Consider the following 18,627-nt stretch of genomic DNA (forward strand, 5'->3'; position numbering starts at 1 on the left):
TTGGTTTTAATTTATATGTAAGAAAGAAAGAATATTGGGATTTGGTTTTCTGTGAGAAAAGAAGTGCTTTGGGAACGTTAGATTACTCATATTGGATTTTATTTGTGTGAAACTCTATCACATGTGAACGCTATGTGAACCTTTATCACATTCTGTGGCAAGGTGATAGGAATGATAAATAGCGCTGATAAAGTTTATGTTTTGGCAGCGATTAATCAGGAGAAAAAGAAATAGCTGAGCATGTAGATAGGACAAATTGCGCCGACTTTTTCGATATTGCCGACTCTTCATGTAAGCGCCAAACTATTGAGTCTCTGGGTGGATCCCATGTGCTCACGGCAGCTTTTAGGATTGTGCGGGGTGAGGACACGCAGACAGAGTCGAGATCTCTCTCGTTCTGGCGAGACGAATGTCGCTGTCCAGCGCTGGTGGGGTGGCTTGCAGCCCCTAGGAGCCTAGCCCCCACAATTAGCGGGGTAACAAATAACCCGCCGCAAGTTTCCGAGCCAGTTCTGCAAGGCTTTGAGAGCTCCCATAAGCGAATGAACGCGTGGGCGCTGATTTCCAGTCCGGCTTTTACCTTCCTTATCAGTGTCGGTTGTGGGATGACACCTGGGTGCTGTGTCACAGCTGGGTTTTCACAGGGTTCCTGACTCTCCCTTATCAAGCATCCTCGTTCCCTTTTCATTACCCCGTGAGAGCCGAGCGGTTCTGCGGGTGACAGACGACGATTGCCGTAATTTCGGTCATTTTATCCTTATGCGCGCTTGAAAAGTCGGAAAACCCGACGTAGCACGAGTTGTTGATGACAGCAACACCAACCCAAAGGCAGGTCTTCGACCAGGCACTGCCGGTGCTGTGACCTGCCAGGCTGTTGCTGCGCGGGAACGGGATCCGTTCCCACCCCGGTGAACCTGCACCGCAGGTCGCAGAGCGTGATTTCCCTGAGTCTGGCTGGTGGAAAAAAGTACCGGGGAGCAACCCGGGAGATGGAGAGAGTAGGAGGGCGTATTAAACCGAGTTTTCTGTGGTTTGTCGGGGAAGACGCCTGCTGGGAGAGTGGTGGCAGTGAGGATCCCGCAGGAGGAGCGATGCTCCTAAAAATGCAGCGGCGGGAGCCGCCCCGCGGCGAGACTGTGTTGTGGCCGGTGGAGCTGCTCATAACACGGCAGCACGAAATCTATGTCGCTTTGCCGGCTGCGCTGCTTTGGTGGCATACTGAGCGGCGACGTCCCGACACCCTGAAAGGGGATTCCTCCCAGGAAGGGGCTGGCCAAGCATTTGGGCGGGAGAACCGGCATCCTGAAAGTCCTGAGAAAGACTGGGTGCTGGCGCGTCGTGCCGGCGCTGGCTCTTCTGGCACCCTGCGTACCCCGGAGGACCCTCCCCACTCATCCTCCCGCCCTCTCCACCTCCCTTTCTTACTCCCGCTGCCTCATTCCAGCGAGGTGTTCCTGGGACGCACATACCCAAATCACCCCACGTCTCCGTATCGCCCCTTCTGGCCTCAATGCCAACTTTTACAGCTTCTTGCCCACGCAAATAGTCCCTATGCCCGATCTACCCTGGCTCTGCCAGCGCTCCCCCCGCCTGGCTGTTCCTACAGCGGGGTTTCTCGCGGGGCTGTGCTCTCCCTTCAGGTTCGGTCCGGTGTCCTCGGGCCGCGGTCGCCGCGCTCCCTGCGGCGGGGCTCGGCGGGGCTCGGCGGGGCTCGGCGGCGGCGCCCTGCGCGCTGTGCAGTTATTGGCCGGGACTCTGTGTGCCGCTGTCGGCCAATGATGGAGCGGGGGGGAACAGGCGGCCCGGCCCCGCTCCGAGCCGGGATGAGGCGCAGACGGTCTCAGAGAGACTCTGCGAGTGAGTCACCGCCGAGCCCGCCGAGCAATGCCCGGCTCCCGCCGCCGCCGCCGCTTCCCGGGGCCGCTGGGCAGCGGCATGACGGGGCGAGCTGAGAGTTTCTAGCCGGGGCGGCGGGGCGAAGCGGAGAGCGCGGCCGTCCTGTGCGATGAACGGCGTTGCTGTGAGGAGCCGCGGGGTGACGACGGGGCAGGTACTGAGCCTCTTGCTTTTGTTCGGCGTTTCCGACTGGGTTTCCGCCGCTATTCGCTATGCGATCCCCGAGGAGGCGCGGAGAGGCTCCGCGGTGGGGAACGTGGTAGCCGACCTGGCGCTGGACCTCGGGCGGCTGCCGGGGCGCCGATTGCGGGTGGTGTCCGGCGGCAACAAGAAGTACTTCGGGGTGGATCTGACGAGCGGGGCGCTGCTGGTGAACGAGAGGATAGACCGGGAGGAGCTTTGCGGCGCGCTCTCTCCCTGCTCCCTCAGCTTTGAGATCGTGGTGGAAAACCCGCTCGAGCTGTACAGCGGCACCGTAGAGATCCAGGACATCAATGACAACGATCCGGTTTTTCCCAGCAGCCAGGCGAGGCTGGAAATCAGTGAGTCGGTGGCTGCCGGAGCGCGCTTCCCGCTAGAGAGCGCGCAAGACCCCGATGTGGGAATTAACTCTTTGCAAACCTACCAGCTCAGCACCAACCCGAACTTTGCGCTCGACGTGCAGACAAGGGTGGATGGCAGCAAGTACGCGGAACTGGTATTAGAGAAGGAGCTGGACAGGGAGGAGCAAAGGGAGCTGAATTTGGTCCTGACAGCTCTGGATGGAGGCAGCCCGCCACGGTCGGCTCACGTGCAGATCCACATTGACGTTGTAGATGCCAACGATAATGCCCCGGTCTTCAACCAGTCCACCTATAAGGCGAGTGTGAGGGAGAACACGCCCAGCGGTACCCTGGTCGCCAGGATCAGTGCCTACGACCTGGATGATGGGCCCAATGGAGACATCGTCTACTCCTTCAGCAGCCACACCCCCGCCAAGGTACGAGAACTCTTTGCTCTGGACTCAGCCACAGGGGAACTGAGGGTCAAGGGACAGCTGGACTATGAGGAAACGAAGTTGTACGAGATTTACTTACAGGCTAAAGACAAGGGAGCCGTTCCTGGTGTGGCTCATTGCAAAGTGCTGGTGGAAGTCATTGATGTGAATGACAATGCTCCAGAGGTGACAGTGACTTCTGTCTACAGCCCTGTGCCTGAAGATGCAGCCCCAGGGACGGTCGTAGCTCTGCTGAGTGTAACAGACTTGGACTCCCATGACAATGGCCTGGTGAACTGTTTTATTTCCCCTGGGATCCCATTCATGCTCAGCTCCTCCCTTAAAAATTACTACACATTGAAAACAGAAGGACCTCTAGATCGGGAAAAGGCAGCAGAGTATAACATCACTATCACAGCCAAGGACTCGGGCTCACCACCCTTGTCTGCAGTAAAACACATCCAGGTGCAGGTGTCAGATGTCAATGACAACGCTCCCAGGTCATCCCAGGACTCCTATGATGTCTATGTTCTGGAGAACAACATGCCTGGCATCCCCATCCTTAATGTGAGCGCCACAGATCCGGACCTCGGGCGCAATGCCCACCTCTCCTATACCCTTTTGCAGGGTGACACCACTTTTGGCCACCTCTTCTCCATCAACCGGGAGAATGGCACCCTCTACGTGCTCACCTCCCTGGACCATGAGGACCAGGTGGAGTTCAACATGATGGTGCAGGTCCAGGACGGCGGCTTTCCGCCTCTGGCCACTAATGTCTCAGTCAGTGTGTTTGTCACTGACCTCAATGACAATGCCCCAACGGTGCTGTACCCTCAACCCAACACCACTGCCGCCTACACCGATGTGGTGGCACCAGGCACGCCTGCCGGGCACATGGTCACCAAGGTGGTGGCGGTGGATGCGGATGCAGGGTACAATGCCTGGATCTCCTATACCCTGTTGCAGGCCACTGACCCCAGCCTCTTCTCGGTTGGGCTGCACAATGGGGAGATCTTCACGGCCCGCCAGCTCCGCGAGGATGACGCTCCCGAGCACACCTTAGTCATCCTGCTGAAGGACCATGGGGAGCCTGTGCTGTCCACCAGTGCCACCATCTCCATCTCTGTGGCCGAGATGGTCAAGGAGGTGCTCACTGATCTCACTGATGTGGCACCTGCCAATGATCCCAGGAGACATGTGACTTTCTATCTCATCCTGGCTGTGATTTTGGTGTCAGCAGCCTTCTTCATCACCATGTTGTCTGTGGGCATCTTCAAGTGCTACAAGTGGAGGCAGTCAAGGGAGCTGTACAACAGCTCCAGGAGCACCACGTACAGGACACCAGGGCCCTTCCACCACATTGATGCCGTGAGGGGTGGCTTCACGCCACCCAGCTTCTACCATCAGGTCTATCTCACCACAGACTCTCGCCAGAGTGATCTCCTGTGTAAAAAGCCCTTCACTTCCAGTCCCTTGGGGAGCCGCCAGGGCACCATAAGGAATGGTGAGCCAGGGCTGTACCACCAGATTGTGGGCACTGCCAGCCGGCTCCCCACACCTGCTGAGGTAATGTAGCTCCTTCCTTGGCATGTCCCAGCGCTGGGCAGAGCCACGGTTTGTGCTGTACGCATGTGGCTGCGTGTGGGGGTTGGGAGGGACATCCAGTCGTGTTGTGCCCCTACAGCTGAACAGGTGTTCTTTGGTGTCAGACGAGCCATCCTGAGGCCTGATGACTTTTGCACTGTGATGAGCAGGATGAAGTGAGTCAGTTTGCTCATGTTGGCAATCGTACGTCTTTTGGACGCAGTTTTGGGTACGCCTTGCATGAGTAACCGGTGGAGGCTGAGGTCAGCTTGAAACCACTTGTTAATCCTTGGCACAAAGTTGGTTGTTACTGGTATTTCCTTCCCTTTGCAAAAGGAGGGCCGAGGGGAGCACTTGCGCTGCGGGGGAATGTAATTTCTGTGTGTCGTGACTTGGTGGGGGCTGGAGAGCTGGGGGTGCAGATGGGGCTGGGAGCTGGGGATTGGTGTGTCGCCTCTCACAGTGCAGCACGCAGAGCTGAAGGATGATGCTGGTTCCCCTGACAGGTCGTGGTCATAGAGCAATCCCTTCCACCTGTGCCGTTCCTCATGTTTGACTCCTGAATGGTTCCGGTTTTATTTCCATGGAAGTTCCGTGCCGATGTTCCCTTTGGGGGAGGGGGTGGGATTGCAGACTGCCCCAGTTGCTTGCAGGGTTCTGCTGAGCTGGACTTTGGCTCTGAGCACGGTGGTGAGCCCTCCACTCAGATGTTGTTCAAAAAGCCTATTACAAGCTCTGCATGATTCGTAATATGCCGTCTCTGGGTGATGGCTGATGTCCTGACTGCAGGCTGGAAGGCGTTTGCGCATGGCAGCAGCTTCTGTGCTTCTTCCCCGGTGAGAATTGTGCTGCTTAATTTGAAAGCTTTCAATTACAGGAATGCTTCAATCTTCAGAGGTGAGGCCAGGTAGTGGATCCAGTGGAGGTGGAGTGTGGATCTGGTGGATTTCCAAGGTCGTGGGTGCTGGTAATTAGTCCTTCCTGGGAGGCAGTGGGTAGGAGTGACTGGTTCCTCAGAGCAGAAGGAAGTGAGGTGCAGCGGAAGCTGTTCATGGGTGTGAGGCTGCGTGTGCTGCCTGCTCAGTGTGGCCAAATCACAGAAGGAGGCAGAAGCCTCTCAGATTTATTTTATGGCTTTTTATTTTTTCCCTTGCTTGCGTCATTGCTCAGACTCAGCACTCCTGATTTGTGGCAGGTGAGAATGGCTGCAGCAGCTGCAGGAGCAAGTGTTCCTCTGCATCGTGAGGGCTGTGCTATGGCCAGGGACAAGGATGTACTCCCCACCAAAGCGTCCTGACAAGATGCCTTTGGGGATGAGGGCAATAAATTGAGAGTGGAGGTGGAAGGAGGGCAGCAAGCCTGAGCCCCAGCCATGACTCCCTCCTACTCCCCAGTACTGCCCTGGAAAGGCACTGGCAGTGAGAAGTCAGCTGGGCTGGCTCTGGGCCCTGATTTTCAGTCTTTGTGGTGACAATGGACTGTGTCACGCCTGCAAAGGCTTTACACCTCCTTGCTTTGCAGGGCACAGCCCGCTCACAAAAGTGATGCAGGGGGAAGGGTGCTGGCCCTGTCTCTAGCAGGTGGCATGTCCTGCCATGAGGGCTCCTACCCGGCAGGATCTCCAGTGATCCCTGGGTTGTCTGGCTTGGTGCCTCTCCACAGAGTGAGCTCTGACCCTGTGGAATAAGGAACATATCCTTTTCCATCCTAGACACCCCATACCTTCCTGCCTTGTCCCATTGTCCCCATCCCAAGCTTTGACAGGCCCAAACAGCAGCAGGATCCCCCATGTAAAGCCCTTGCTCCAGATCCTTGGTGCCTGAGCCATGGCAGGGCACTGAGTGGTTTCTCCCAAGCTATGTGGGCTTTGCTGGGGGCTTCTGCTGAGGCACTGCAGCAGCACGAAACCCATTCCCAGGGATGCAGCACCCTGTATTACCAGTGGAAAGCTCTGTCTGTCACCCAGCTGTACTGTCCAGGGCTCAGCCTGGGATGGGGACAGGGCACATTCCAGAGCCAAGGGTGCTGTGACAGCTTCCGGCTGGTGGCACCGTCAGAAGCTCTGGGGGAATGAATGTGTACGAGAAGGAATTGGTCTCTATGTGCTGGGGAATCCCTGGTCCAGTGTTTTTATGCATTGTCTCTTTAAGGACGCCTTCCCCCCCCTCCTCCGGAGCCGGCAGTAGGTGGGACCCGGGCAGTGTTCTCACCATTCAGAAGGTTCCTCCCGGTGTCTCTCCTTGACTGGCAGCAGGGTGGTCCCGCCTCACGGCTCTGAGAATAGGCAGGGAGGTGCTGCAGACGGGAGGGAGGACCCTGGACTGCAGCACCTTCACCGTCCCTGCTCTCGGCAGAAGGATGCTGTCCCCGTCACTGTCCCCCGTGCCGGCCGTGGGTGCCCTCAGCCTCTCTCACCTATTCTCCAGGCACCTCTGGTGCCCAGGTGCTGGGGACAGGCAGGATCCCAGGCAGGTGCTGGGTCCCCTGTCTGCCACACCGCTGCAGACCCCAGCCCCAGGGTGTGTGTGCACAGAAGGGAGGGTCAGGGTGGCCTTCAGTGCACCAAGGACAGAAGAGGGACTTATTACAAAAGCATGTAGTGCCAGGACAAGAGGGAATGATTTAAACTGACAGAAGGTTTAGATTAGATAACAGGTATAAAAATTCTTCCTTGTGAGGGTGGTGAGGCACTGGTACAGGCTGGCCAGAGAAGCTGTGGCTGCCGCATCCCTTGAAGTGTTCAAGGCTGGGCTGGTTTGAGCTCTGAGCAGCCTGGTCTAGTGGAAGGTGTCCCTGCCCCATGACAGGAGGTCAGAATGAGATGATGTGTAAGGTCCTTTCCAACCCAGGCCATTCTGTGACTCTGACTGCACAAGGCTTCTGCAGGGTTGTGAATGGAACTAAAAGTCTGCAGCTTGCCAACATCATCTGTGACAGGGAGATTAGGAAATTACTGTGCTCCCCCCTGGGGAGGTTAAGACCCCTGCTTCTGCCCTCAGGAGACTGACTGCAAAGCTGTACCTGCCACAGAGTATCAGTGTGTGTGTCTGCCAGGTGGGAGGCTTGGCCCTTCCCAGTCTGAGATCCTGACCTGGTGTTGTGATCCTGTGGTGATGTAGTGGCCTTATTGTCTAGCTCTGTGTGTTTGCAGTGATTTGGGTGCTGTGAAGACTGACCCCTTCCTTACCCCAGGGTGAGGAAGTGGCTTGCAGTCAGCTTGCATTGGGACCAATTCTATTTTGGCTTTGAATGGTTCACCTGCCTTTGCTTTTGCACCTTCAGCCAGCCACTCCCACGGTGGGCTGGCAGGGGTGGGTGTCCCCCTCCGAGTGCAAGGTCTGCTGGCTGTGGTGGTACCGGTGGCAGTGATGCCTCACTCAGAGAAGCAATCATGGGATGCAGGCAGCAGCCAAAGCTGTAGCTGAGGGGGAGAAGAGGGGTGCGAGAAGAGCCCCTGGCACCTCGGGGCTCTAACAAGCACCTTTTCATCGGGCATGAAAAGTCCCTTGGCCTGCGTTCATGACAGCTGCCCTTTGTCTGTGGGCATGATGTGAAGCCACCATTGTGGAGGGGGAGCACACAGGGAGGGCTTGTACCTTGCTTCCAGGCTGCCAGGACGTGCAGTTTCCCTGTGAACGCAAAGCGAGCTGTCGGAGCAAGTGAGTCAGGCTGGCAGAGGGGAGGCCGGGGGTGGCAGCCCCGCTGTTGCCCTGCTTCCCGCACCTCCGGAGCCACTGCTGGCCGAGAGGGGATGGAGCTCTCGGCCAATTGGGCGCTGATCTGAAGCGGGGTGGGGGGGGGGGAATCTGCTTCTCCCCCACCCCCCCTCCCACCTCCGCGCTGGGGCTGTGATTCAGTTCCCCTCCCCCAGCCCACCCCCTCTGCTTGGAGGCTGACAGTTGGAGCTGCAGCCTGCCGGAGCCCCGGAGCTGTTTTCTAAGCTGTGCAGGAGAGACCCAGGGATTTATTCGCAGTTCCTCAGTGCCTGCTGTGTCCCGGGCCGGATGCGCACGGACATGGAGAGTGCCAGCCTCCAGCGACCCGCCTGGAAATGGCAAGTACTGAGTTTGTTTTTGCTCTGCGGCTGGGGCTGGGTCTCCGGGCAGATCCACTACTCGGTGGTTGAGGAGTCAGAGTTGGGAACCGTGGTGGGGAACGTGGCCCGGGACCTGGGCTTGAAGGTGGAGGAGCTGCCGGGTCGCAGGCTGCGCCTGGGCTCAGAGGAGAGCTTGCGCTACTTCGCCGTGCGCCTGGACAGCGGCGCGCTGGTGGTGAGCCAGCGGCTGGACCGCGAGCGTCTGTGCGGAGCAGCTGCCAGCTGCGTGCTGTCGGTGCAGGTGGTGACAGAGAACCCCCTGCAGCTCTTCCGCCTGGAAGTGGAGATCCTGGATCTGAATGACAACTCCCCCAGCTTCCCCACCGCTCACCGCACCCTCCGCATCGCCGAGTCTGCCACGGTGGCTGCGCGCTTCCCCCTGGAGAGCGCGCAGGACCCCGACGTGGGCACCAATGCTGTGAGTTCCTACCGGCTAAGCCCCAACTCCCACTTCTCCCTGGACGTAAAGCAGCAGCCGGACGGCAAACTCTTCCCGGAGCTAGTGCTGGAGCGTGCCCTGGACCGGGAAGAGCAGCCAGAGGTGCAGCTGGTGCTGACGGCCGTGGACGGGGGTCGCCCAGCGCGCTCGGGCACGGCGCAGATAACGGTCCAGGTCCTGGATGTCAATGACAACGCACCCACCTTTGACCACACCACATACAGGGTGAAAGTCCCGGAGAACACACCTGTGGGGGCTGTGCTCCTCCGGGTCAATGCATCTGACCCCGATGAGGGTCCCAATGGGGAGACACAGTACTCCTTCGGGGTTCACACCTCCGACTCAGTGCGGAGGCTCTTTGCCCTGGATCCCCGCTCCGGTGAGGTCCGGGTGAGTGGTCCCCTGGACTTTGAGGAATCACGTTTCTATGAGATCTATGTGCGAGCCCATGACGGAGGGGTCCCGGAGATGGAGGGCAATTGTGTGCTGCAGGTACAAGTGGAGGATGCCAATGACAACCCCCCTGAGGTGCTACTCACCTCCTTGTTGAATCCAGTGCCAGAAGACACCCCACCGGAGACTGTCGTGGGGCTCTTCAATGTACGGGACCGAGACTCGGGGGCCAACGGGGATGTGAGTTTGGAGATCTCCCCCGATGTGCCTTTTGCCATCAGGTCCCTTCAGAACCACTTCTCCCTGGTCACCCAGAAGAACCTGGACCGAGAGTCTACCTCACAGTATGCAGTGGAGCTGATCGCCCAGGACGGTGGTTCTCCTGCCCTCACCACCACACTCACGCTGCTCCTCAATATATCTGATGTGAATGACAACCCCCCACGCTTCTCGCAGCCCTCCTACGAAGCCTTTCTCCAGGAGAACAACCCACCTGGCTCCCTGCTGTGCACCGTGTCTGCCTCAGATCCTGACGATGGGGATAATTCCCGGCTTGTTTACTCCATAGAGAGTGGCCAAGTGCAGGATGCCCCTATCTCTTCCTTTGTCCACATCAGCCCTGAAAATGGGAATCTCTATGCTCAGAGCACCTTTGACTTTGAGCTGCTGCAGGTTCTGCCAGTGTCTGTGGTTGTAAGGGACTCGGGGTCCCCCCCTCTCTATGCCAATGTTACTGTCTACATCTTTGTGCTGGACCAGAATGACCATGCCCCCACTATCTTGCACCCTGCCAGTGACAGCGATGTGCCAGCACCCCAGAGGGTCTCGCTGTCTGCCCCACCGGGCTACCTGGTGGCCAAGGTGACAGCAGTGGATGCCGATGCTGGGCACAATGCCTGGCTCTCCTACCGACTGTTGCCACAGTCCACCGACCCCTCCTTGTTCCATGTGTCGCTGTACACCGGCGAGGTGCGCACGGCGCGTGCCTTCCAGGACAGCGACATGGCAGTGCAGCAGCTCGCTGTCCTGGTGACGGACAACGGTGACCCTCCGCTCTCCACCACTGCCACCATCACTGTGGCCCTAGAGGAGGCAGCCCTGGAGGAGAACTTCAAGCCTCAGGATTTCCTGGCTGGTGCTAAGGAGAAGCCAGACCTGACCTTCTACCTGATCATCGCTCTGGCAGCCATTAGCACGGTGGCACTGGCCACTGTCACCCTCCTGGCCGCCCGGTGCCTCCGGCGCAGGGGCCGTGCCGCAGTTTCACCCTACTGCTGCTGCTGGCTCAGCGAGTCACCGTCCCGGGACTTCTGTAAGCACTCCAGCCCCAAGCTGCAGCTCAGCTCGGACGGCACCCTTAAGTACATGGAGGTCACGCTGCGACCCACCGACTCCCCGTCCCAGCGCTACAGCACCTGCTTCTCCCCGGGCTCTGAGCGGAGCGACTTCACCTTCCTGCGGCCCTGCGCAAGCCCCGCCACGCTGCCGAGGCAAAGCGGGGCTTTGCTGCCCGCCGCCGGCACGCTGCGGGCCCGCGGCCAGGTGAGCGGCGGTGCCGGGCGGGGCGGGGAGCGCGGGGCGGCCGCGCCGGTTCGCGGCGCGCGGCGGCGGCGCGCGCGCCGTGATTGGCGCCGGTGTTGCTGTCCGGGGGAAGGAGCGCGGCGATTGGAGCGGCGCCGCCGCGCCCGCAGCCAATGGCGGCGCCGCTGCGCGGCCGCGCTCCCCCCGCCCCGTCGAGCCGCGTCCGCCCCAAACAATGAATGGGAGCGGCGAGCGCTGAGCGCGGCCCCCGGCGCCGAGGGCATCGCTCCCCGGCCGGCCACCCGGCAAGGATGCCGAGGGCAGGGCAGGCGCGCCGGTCCCTGGGGCTGCCGCGTGTCTTCTCCTTCTGTTTGTTCTTGCACAGCTCATCTGCTCAGATCCGGTACAGCATCCCGGAGGAGCTCACACGGGGTGCCTTTGTGGGCAATCTCGCCAAGGACCTGGGCACCGATGTGGCTAAACTGGCGGCAGCTAATCTGCAGGTACTGTCGGATTCGGATTCCCAGTACTTCTCCGTCAATGTGAACACCGGTGTTATTATGGTCAGCGAGAGGATAGACCGGGAGCAGCTCTGCGGGCAGAACCCACGCTGCTTCCTCCACTTGAAACTTGCCATCGAGAACCCGGTGGAGTTTTACCGTATTGAGGTGGAGATCCTGGACATCAATGACAACCCCCCGGAGTTCCCCAGCGATGAGGTTTCCTTGCGCATCTACGAGTTGGCGTCTCTGGGTGCCCGCTTCCCCATCCAGCCAGCCCAGGACCCCGACGTGGGCACCAACACCTTGCAGACCTACCACCTGAGCGCCAATGACAACTTCAACCTCAACGTGAAGGCTCGCACTGATGGTGGGAAGTTCCCTGAGCTGGTGCTGGAGCGGGCCCTGGACCGGGAATTCAGAGCTTTCCACTACCTGGTCCTGACTGCTGAAGATGGGGGCTCTCCCCCACAGTCCAGCAAGATACGCATCACTATTCAGGTCCTGGATGCCAATGACAACCACCCGGTCTTTGACAGACCGTCATATGGAGCCCGCTTGGTGGAGAACTCACCGCTGGGCACCCTCGTGGTGAAGTTAAATGCTACAGATGTGGATGAAGGACCCAACGGAGACATCCGCTACTCCCTCAGTAGCCACAACTCGGCTGCCTTACGCCAGATCTTTGCCATTGATGAGCAAACTGGGGAGATTCGTGTCCAGGGCAACCTGGACTTTGAGGAGGCGACAGTGTATGAGATCGAAGTGGAGGCCAAGGACATGGGGTCGCCCACCATGGAGGAGCACTGCAGCGTGGTGGTAGAAATCACTGATGTCAATGACAACGCCCCTGAGGTCATTCTTACCTCCTTCTCGAGCACCCTGAGCGAGGATGCGCTGCCGGGCACAGTGGTGGCCGTGATACACGTCAGAGACAGGGACTCTGGCGAGCAGGGCAAGGTCCTGTGTCACGTGTCTCCAGATCTTCCCTTCCAGCTGCGTAAGGACTACGAGCACCAGTACTCGCTGCTCACCAGCACCCGTTTGGACCGGGAGCATGTTGCCTACTACAATGTCACCGTCTCTGCCTCGGACCTGGGCAATCCCCCCCTCTCCCGCCACACCATCTTGCCAATTACCCTGATAGATGTCAATGACAATGCTCCCCAGTTTGAGCAAGCCTCCTATGAAGTGCTGGTGGCAGAAAACAATCCAGTGGGCAGTGTGCTGGTTACAGTCTCTGCTGTTGATCCTGACTCGGAGCAGAATTCCCGCCTGTCCTACTCCATCCTGCGAGCTGGTGGGACAGATCCAGGCCTGGATCCTACTCGCTACCTCTCGATACATCCCACGAATGGGCAGGTCACTGCCAAATTCCCTTTTGACTATGAGCAAACCACCTATCTCCAGTTCCACGTGGAGGTCTCTGATGGTGGCTCCCCGGCCCTGAGGAACAGAACACTGGTTCATGTTTTTGTAGTGGACCAGAACGACAACGCCCCACAGGTGCATTTCCCCAGGGCTGGGGAGGACTCTGCTACTCAGCTCCGAATTTCCCCCTCCATCGTCCCTCCTGCCCTCATCACCAAGGTGGTGGCAATAGATGCGGACTCGGGGCGCAATGCCTGGCTATCCTACCACCTCGTGGAAGCCACAGACCTGGGGCTTTTCAGCGTGGCCCTGCGTTCCGGGGAGGTCCGGATCATGCGGGCTCTGCAGGAGACGGACGCCTCTGAGCATGAACTGCTGGTGGTGGTCCGGGATGCCGGAGAGCCCCCGCTCTCCACAGCTGTCACACTGGTGGTGCTGGTGGAGGAGAAGGGTCCAGAGGCCCTGCAGGGCTCTGAGGCTCAGGCTGCCGATGGTGGGGGCTTGCCCACTATTACGCTTTATCTGATTGTGTCCCTGGTGCTCATCTCCACCGTCTCTCTGGTGGCAATGGCAGCGCTGGGCATTCGGTGCCTCCGGCGGGGCTCTGCACCTGCCAACCAGGGCTGCTGCGTGGAGAGCGTGAACACGCTTCAGCCTCCTCCCAGCCACATCTTTGGGCACTTGCACTATGAGCCTAAGAAAGGGGACACTGTGATGGGCGTGCAGGTGACAGCAACAGCACCCCCCGCCCCCCGTTACCGCTCCTGCTTTTCGCCTGTCTCGGATATCAGCGAGTTCATGTTTGTGAAACCCTCCGCGGATCCCACCCTGTGCAGCGAGGTGAGCTCGGGGGTGTGGTCTCCAGCCTAAACACAGCCCCGGTGTTCGCGGGGCTCGGCACCGAACCGAGCGGCTTTGGGGAGGGGGTGTCCGCCGGTGCCCGGTGCCAGCCCCGGGCGGGGCGGGGCGGAGCGGGTTTCCCGCTGCCGGGAGTCCCCGGCGCCCTCCCGGCGCTGCGGGGGCGGAGTGGCGGCAGCGGGGGAAGGGGAGGGCTACGCCGTGCGTATTTTGGGGAAGGCGGTGAGATGGAGAAGGGGAGGAGGAGGGAGAGAAAAAGGAGGAGGCGGAGGAGGAGGGGGCTGTGGAGAGACGTAAAACTGTCACTCGGTCCATCCCCTCCGCTCGCCGACTTTGTGTCTCTTTGCGTATCGAGAAGCGGTTCAGCCGGCGGGGCTGCGCTCGCCCCCTCCCCCGCCTCCTCCATCCCTCCCTGTCCGGCTCCGGCGGCTCCGGCGGCGGCTTCCTCCGTGCACGACCCGCTCGGACCCCCCCGGGCCGCAGGGGTTCCGGCTGCCGGGGCCGGCTGCGGGGGCGGGGAGGAGGGGGAGGCTGCGCGGAGCCGCCGCCGCTCCTCTCCGCGCTGCTCCGTTCGCACACCCGGCACGGGATGCTCGCGGGACAGAGTTTGCCATGGCAGCTCCCGCTGCTGCTCGCAGCCCTCTCCTGCCTGCCGGCTCCCAGCTGCGCTCAGCTCCACTACTCCGTGCCCGAGGATCGCGAGCCGGGCTTCTCTGTGGGCGACCTGGCCAAGGACTTAGGGGTGGAGGTGCGGAGCCTGGCCGCCCGCAACCTGCGCCTGGTGAGCGAGGGTGGGCAGCGGCACTTCCAGGTGGACTTGGCGGCAGGTGTGCTGCTCCTGGACAGCAGGCTGGACCGGGAGGCACTGTGTGGGCAGAGCCCCACGTGCTCTCTGCACCTCCAACTCGTCATGGAGAATCCCCTCCAGCTCCACCGTGTTGAGGTGGATGTCCTCGACGTGAACGACAACGCGCCCCAGTTCCCCAAGCCAGAGGTGGTGTTGGAGATCACTGAGGTAGCCAACCCTGGCACTCGGCTGCCCTTGGAGGTAGCGGAAGACCCGGATATGGGCTCCAACTCCATCTCCACCTACGAACTCAGCCCCAGCAAGCATTTTGCCCTGAGCATCAACGTGAGAGGAGATGGTGTTAAAATGCCCGAGATTGTACTTGAAAAAGCACTGGATAGAGAGAAAGTGCCTGTTCATCATCTAACACTGACAGCGCTGGATGGAGGGAATCCTGTGAAATCTGGCACTGCCAGGGTTACCATCCATGTTTTGGATGCAAATGACAACCCTCCTGTCTGTGACCCACCCATATCCAAGGTGCTTCTGGAGGAGAATGTGCCAGTGGGCACTCTGGTCACCAAGCTGAATGTCACCGACCTGGATGAAGGTCCCAACGGGGACGTGGAATATTCTTTCAAAACCAGCAATAATGCACCCGGTAAATTCACCAAACTGTTCTCCTTAGATGCCCGTACAGGGGAGATCAGAACCAAAGCCCCGCTGGATTATGAGGAATCCAGTGCTTACGAGATTGCGGTTCGAGCCAGGGACAAGGGATTCCCAGCCATGGAAGGCCACTGTCACCTGCGAGTGGAATTAATTGATATCAACGATAACAGCCCTGAGATCGTGCTGACCTCTGTCTCCAGCCCAGTGCAGGAGGATGCCGCCCCAGGCACTGTGATCGCCCTCATTGGTGTGAAGGACAGCGATTCCGGTGACAACGGGCAGGTCCGTCTGCAGATAGCAAAAGAGCTCCCATTTAAACTAGTGTCATCTTTTAAAGAGCATTTCTCGCTGGTCACCAGTGGTCCCCTTGATCGGGAGAAGGCCAGTGGATACAATATCACGGTGAGGGCTGTGGATTCAGGGTCCCCCCCGAGGGCCACACAAAAAACCTTTTATCTCCGCATTGCTGACGTGAACGATAACGCACCGAATTTCTCCAGCCCTTTTGATACAGCTCACGTTCAGGAAAACTCCCTCCCTGGAACTTCTGTCTTTTCAGTGTCAGCATCAGACCCTGATGAGGGTAGCAATGCCAAGCTGTCTTACTCCATCCTGGACAGCGGGATGCAGGATGCACCTATCTCAACCTACTTCCGAATAGATCAGGACAATGGCACCATCTACACTGTGCGAGCTCTGGATTACGAGCAGGACAAGGTATTCCAGGTGCCTGTGGAGGTGAAGGATGCTGGGTCTCCTGCTCTGAGCAGCACTGCTGTGGTCCATGTGTTTGTCCTGGACGAGAATGACAATGCTCCCAACATTGTCTACCCGTCTGTCCCCAAGGGCTCTGCCTTCCACCAAGCCATCCCGGCCCTGGCAGAGCCTGGCTATTTGGTAACTAAAATTGTAGCAGTTGATGCTGACAGTGGCCATAATGCCTGGCTGTCCTACCAGCTGCAGGAGTCTGCTGAGGCTTTGCCTTTCCAAGTGGAACGCCGCTCTGGAGAGATAAGGGTTGCACAGGCTCTCAGGGAGTCAGAAGATTCCCACAGGCTGGTGGTCGAAGTGAGGGACAATGGCACGCCGTCCCTCTCGGCCTCTGTGGTAATAGTCATTTCTCCGGAGGAAAACGGCATGCAGGACTTCTCCAAATCCTTGGACCTCCCCCAGCCTTCTTCCGAGGATACCAACCTAACTCTTTACCTCATCATCTCCTTGGTGTCCATCTCCCTCGTGTCCTGTGTGATGTTTGGGCTGGTGGCTGCCCGGTGTCTCAAAGCTGGCAGTGCTGGCTGGACCTTTGTGGGTTGCTGCCGAGGGACTGGCCGCAAGCCCGCCTCCCATTTCCGAGGGCAGATGAAGCCAGATGGCTTCATCAAGTACCTGGACGTGGGAGGAGCGGGCTTGACCTCCCAGGCACAGAATTACACCTCTTGTTTCTCGCCCATGTCCGAGCAGAGCGATTTCCTCTTTGTAAAGCCCTTCAGCCATTCTAGCACTGCGGAGACCGTGGCTGCCTATGAGCAGGTGACCAGCACCTTAGCGAGTCCCTGCGATGGGGTAAGAGTTGGCTGTTTCTTACTGTGCTCTCTGCTGGGTGCAACAGTTTGTCATATCCAGGCCACTTGGCTGTTCTCTGTCTGTCCTTCCTCCTAAGACGGTGGCCTCAGGGAACATGTGTCACTCTCATCTCCTGGGGGGTGGCAGGTGAAAGTTTTGGCTCGGCTTGGTGGAGGTGGGGGAAGGGGCTGAGCAGCGTTATAGAATCAAAGACTCTGTGTTTGTAGCAGTGGAGAGTTTCCCCTTGGCCCCGCTCGTACTTGTTTCTATTTAAAGTGATTCTTAGCGTGGTAAGGAACAGATTTTCTGGGGGTTTAACTTCTTGGTTCTGTTTAACCCATTTTTCCTACCTGCACATGAGCTGTGGTGCGGAGGTGGTTATCTGAAAGGAAAGTCTGCCTGTGTTTCTTTTGCTCAGTTTTAGAGGTGTGTTGTAGAAATTTCTCATTTCTCAAACCACAAGTGTTATTAATTACTGACTGTGCCTCGGCAAGGGATCATTTTCCAGCTTGGTCATGTTGAGCGAGGAGCTAAACTCAGTATTCAGCACTAAAATACTGAAATGTCAGGAGTGACATTATTCACAAAGATCCTGGTGACCTTATGTGCCCTTGGGCTTGCAGAGGCTGAGGAGCTGCAAGCTTTGAAAACTTGAGCTGTTTGTACTCAGATGCCTAAATATAGATGTAGGTGACTGTGTTTAGCTGGAGCTTTTATAATTTTGGGATATAAAAAGGAAAGCAATTTTGTGTCACAAATGCCTGCCCTAAATTTGAAAATGGTAATTACAACAGGAATTCAAAATATGGAAGGGCTATTCAAAATATTGAGAAGGGCTTATCTAGTGCAGTATTGTGTGTCAGCGTGTGCAAAAATGCGTATCTGAAATCTGGAGGGCAAGTCTTTAAACAGCTTCATTTGCATGCAGCATGGGGACCAGTAGGGCATCTATTTTAGGGGAGTAATTTATTCTAATATCTTCTTTCATGAGTATCATCAAAGCTGCAGAGAAATTAGTGAGAGCACATCTACTAAATAAAAATCTAGGTCAGCTCTATTCGTCTTCACTTCTCCTTAGTAATTGCATGTACAAGCAGAATAATCCTATAAAACTGATGTTCCACTATGTAGGGACTATGAACTGCTCATTCCTAAAATATCTGAGGGAAGTGTTTTCCTTTCCAGGTAGTATGTCATCACTCTGGAGTTCATTAGGATGATCATGATTTTCGGAAGTGTGTGTGTTTTCCCGACAGAAACAGTCCTGCTATTTAGTGCTTTCCACAAAGGCATGATTCAAACAGGAATATACAAGCTTGCTCCACGTCCTTCCTTATTTACAAAATGTTCATTGTCTGGTTGTAAAATAACACGAGCAGAGAGTGATATGGGGGCTTATTAATGAGGTTACAAAGTGTGCTGCTGTGTCTGAAGGATATTGTGTCTCCTAAACAAATAATGCTTTTTCCTCTTGCTGTCGGAAGTTTATTCATTTTTTCTGTGGACAGAAAAATATTGTAGTGCTCCAAGGCCACAGCAGCTAGGAAAAGTCATTCAAATACCATGCATAAAAACAATGTCTCAGGCAGGCCTTTTTCAGGACAGAAGAAGGAGAGAGGAAGGTCTGTTACCATCTTACCTTAGAGTATTAAGAGCATCTTTCTGAGTATCAATTAACTCTGCCACCCCCTCACACCCCCCTTCCTCCTCCAAGCTCATTACTGTGGTACCACTGCTCCTGCTGAATTCATGCCCTTATCAGTTTATTTCATGCTTCATTTCTTTCACAGCCTGGTTTCCTGAGCTGCTTTGGAAGATTATTCTCAGAACAGTTTTTGTCATGCTTTTTGGTATTCATGCTGCTTCAGAAATACTCAAGAAGGGGGGAGGGGGATCTTTCTCTTTGTTCTAATTGATTTGCTTCACTTGGACAGAACATGCTGATATTCCAGGCTGAAATAATCCAGGATC

The 18,627-nt window shown here is 57.4% G+C and overlaps 1 protein-coding gene across 20 annotated transcripts in view; it reads left to right on the forward strand.

The window, feature by feature from the left end:
* Nucleotides 1-18,627, forward strand: part of LOC100225858 (protocadherin gamma-C5) — a 131,324-nt gene that overhangs the window by 90,735 nt on the left and 21,962 nt on the right. The window contains exon 1 of one of the 20 annotated variants that reach the window (XM_072935224.1): nucleotides 1,811-4,438. The exons of 12 other annotated variants lie outside the window; for them this stretch is intronic. In XM_072935224.1, coding sequence (XP_072791325.1) covers nucleotides 2,006-4,438 — 2,433 coding nt within the window. In that variant the 5' untranslated portion in view covers nucleotides 1,811-2,005. Of the gene's footprint in view, nucleotides 1-1,810; nucleotides 4,439-5,208; nucleotides 5,293-5,355; nucleotides 10,927-11,023; nucleotides 13,617-13,677; nucleotides 16,657-18,627 lie in introns of those variants that run through there. 7 more of the 20 variants (XM_072935233.1, XM_072935232.1, XM_072935221.1 and 4 more) reach the window with 7 other exon arrangements.

This window comes from Taeniopygia guttata, chromosome 13 (genome assembly GCF_048771995.1).
Source record: "Taeniopygia guttata chromosome 13, bTaeGut7.mat, whole genome shotgun sequence".
Lineage (NCBI taxonomy): Eukaryota > Metazoa > Chordata > Aves > Passeriformes > Estrildidae > Taeniopygia > Taeniopygia guttata.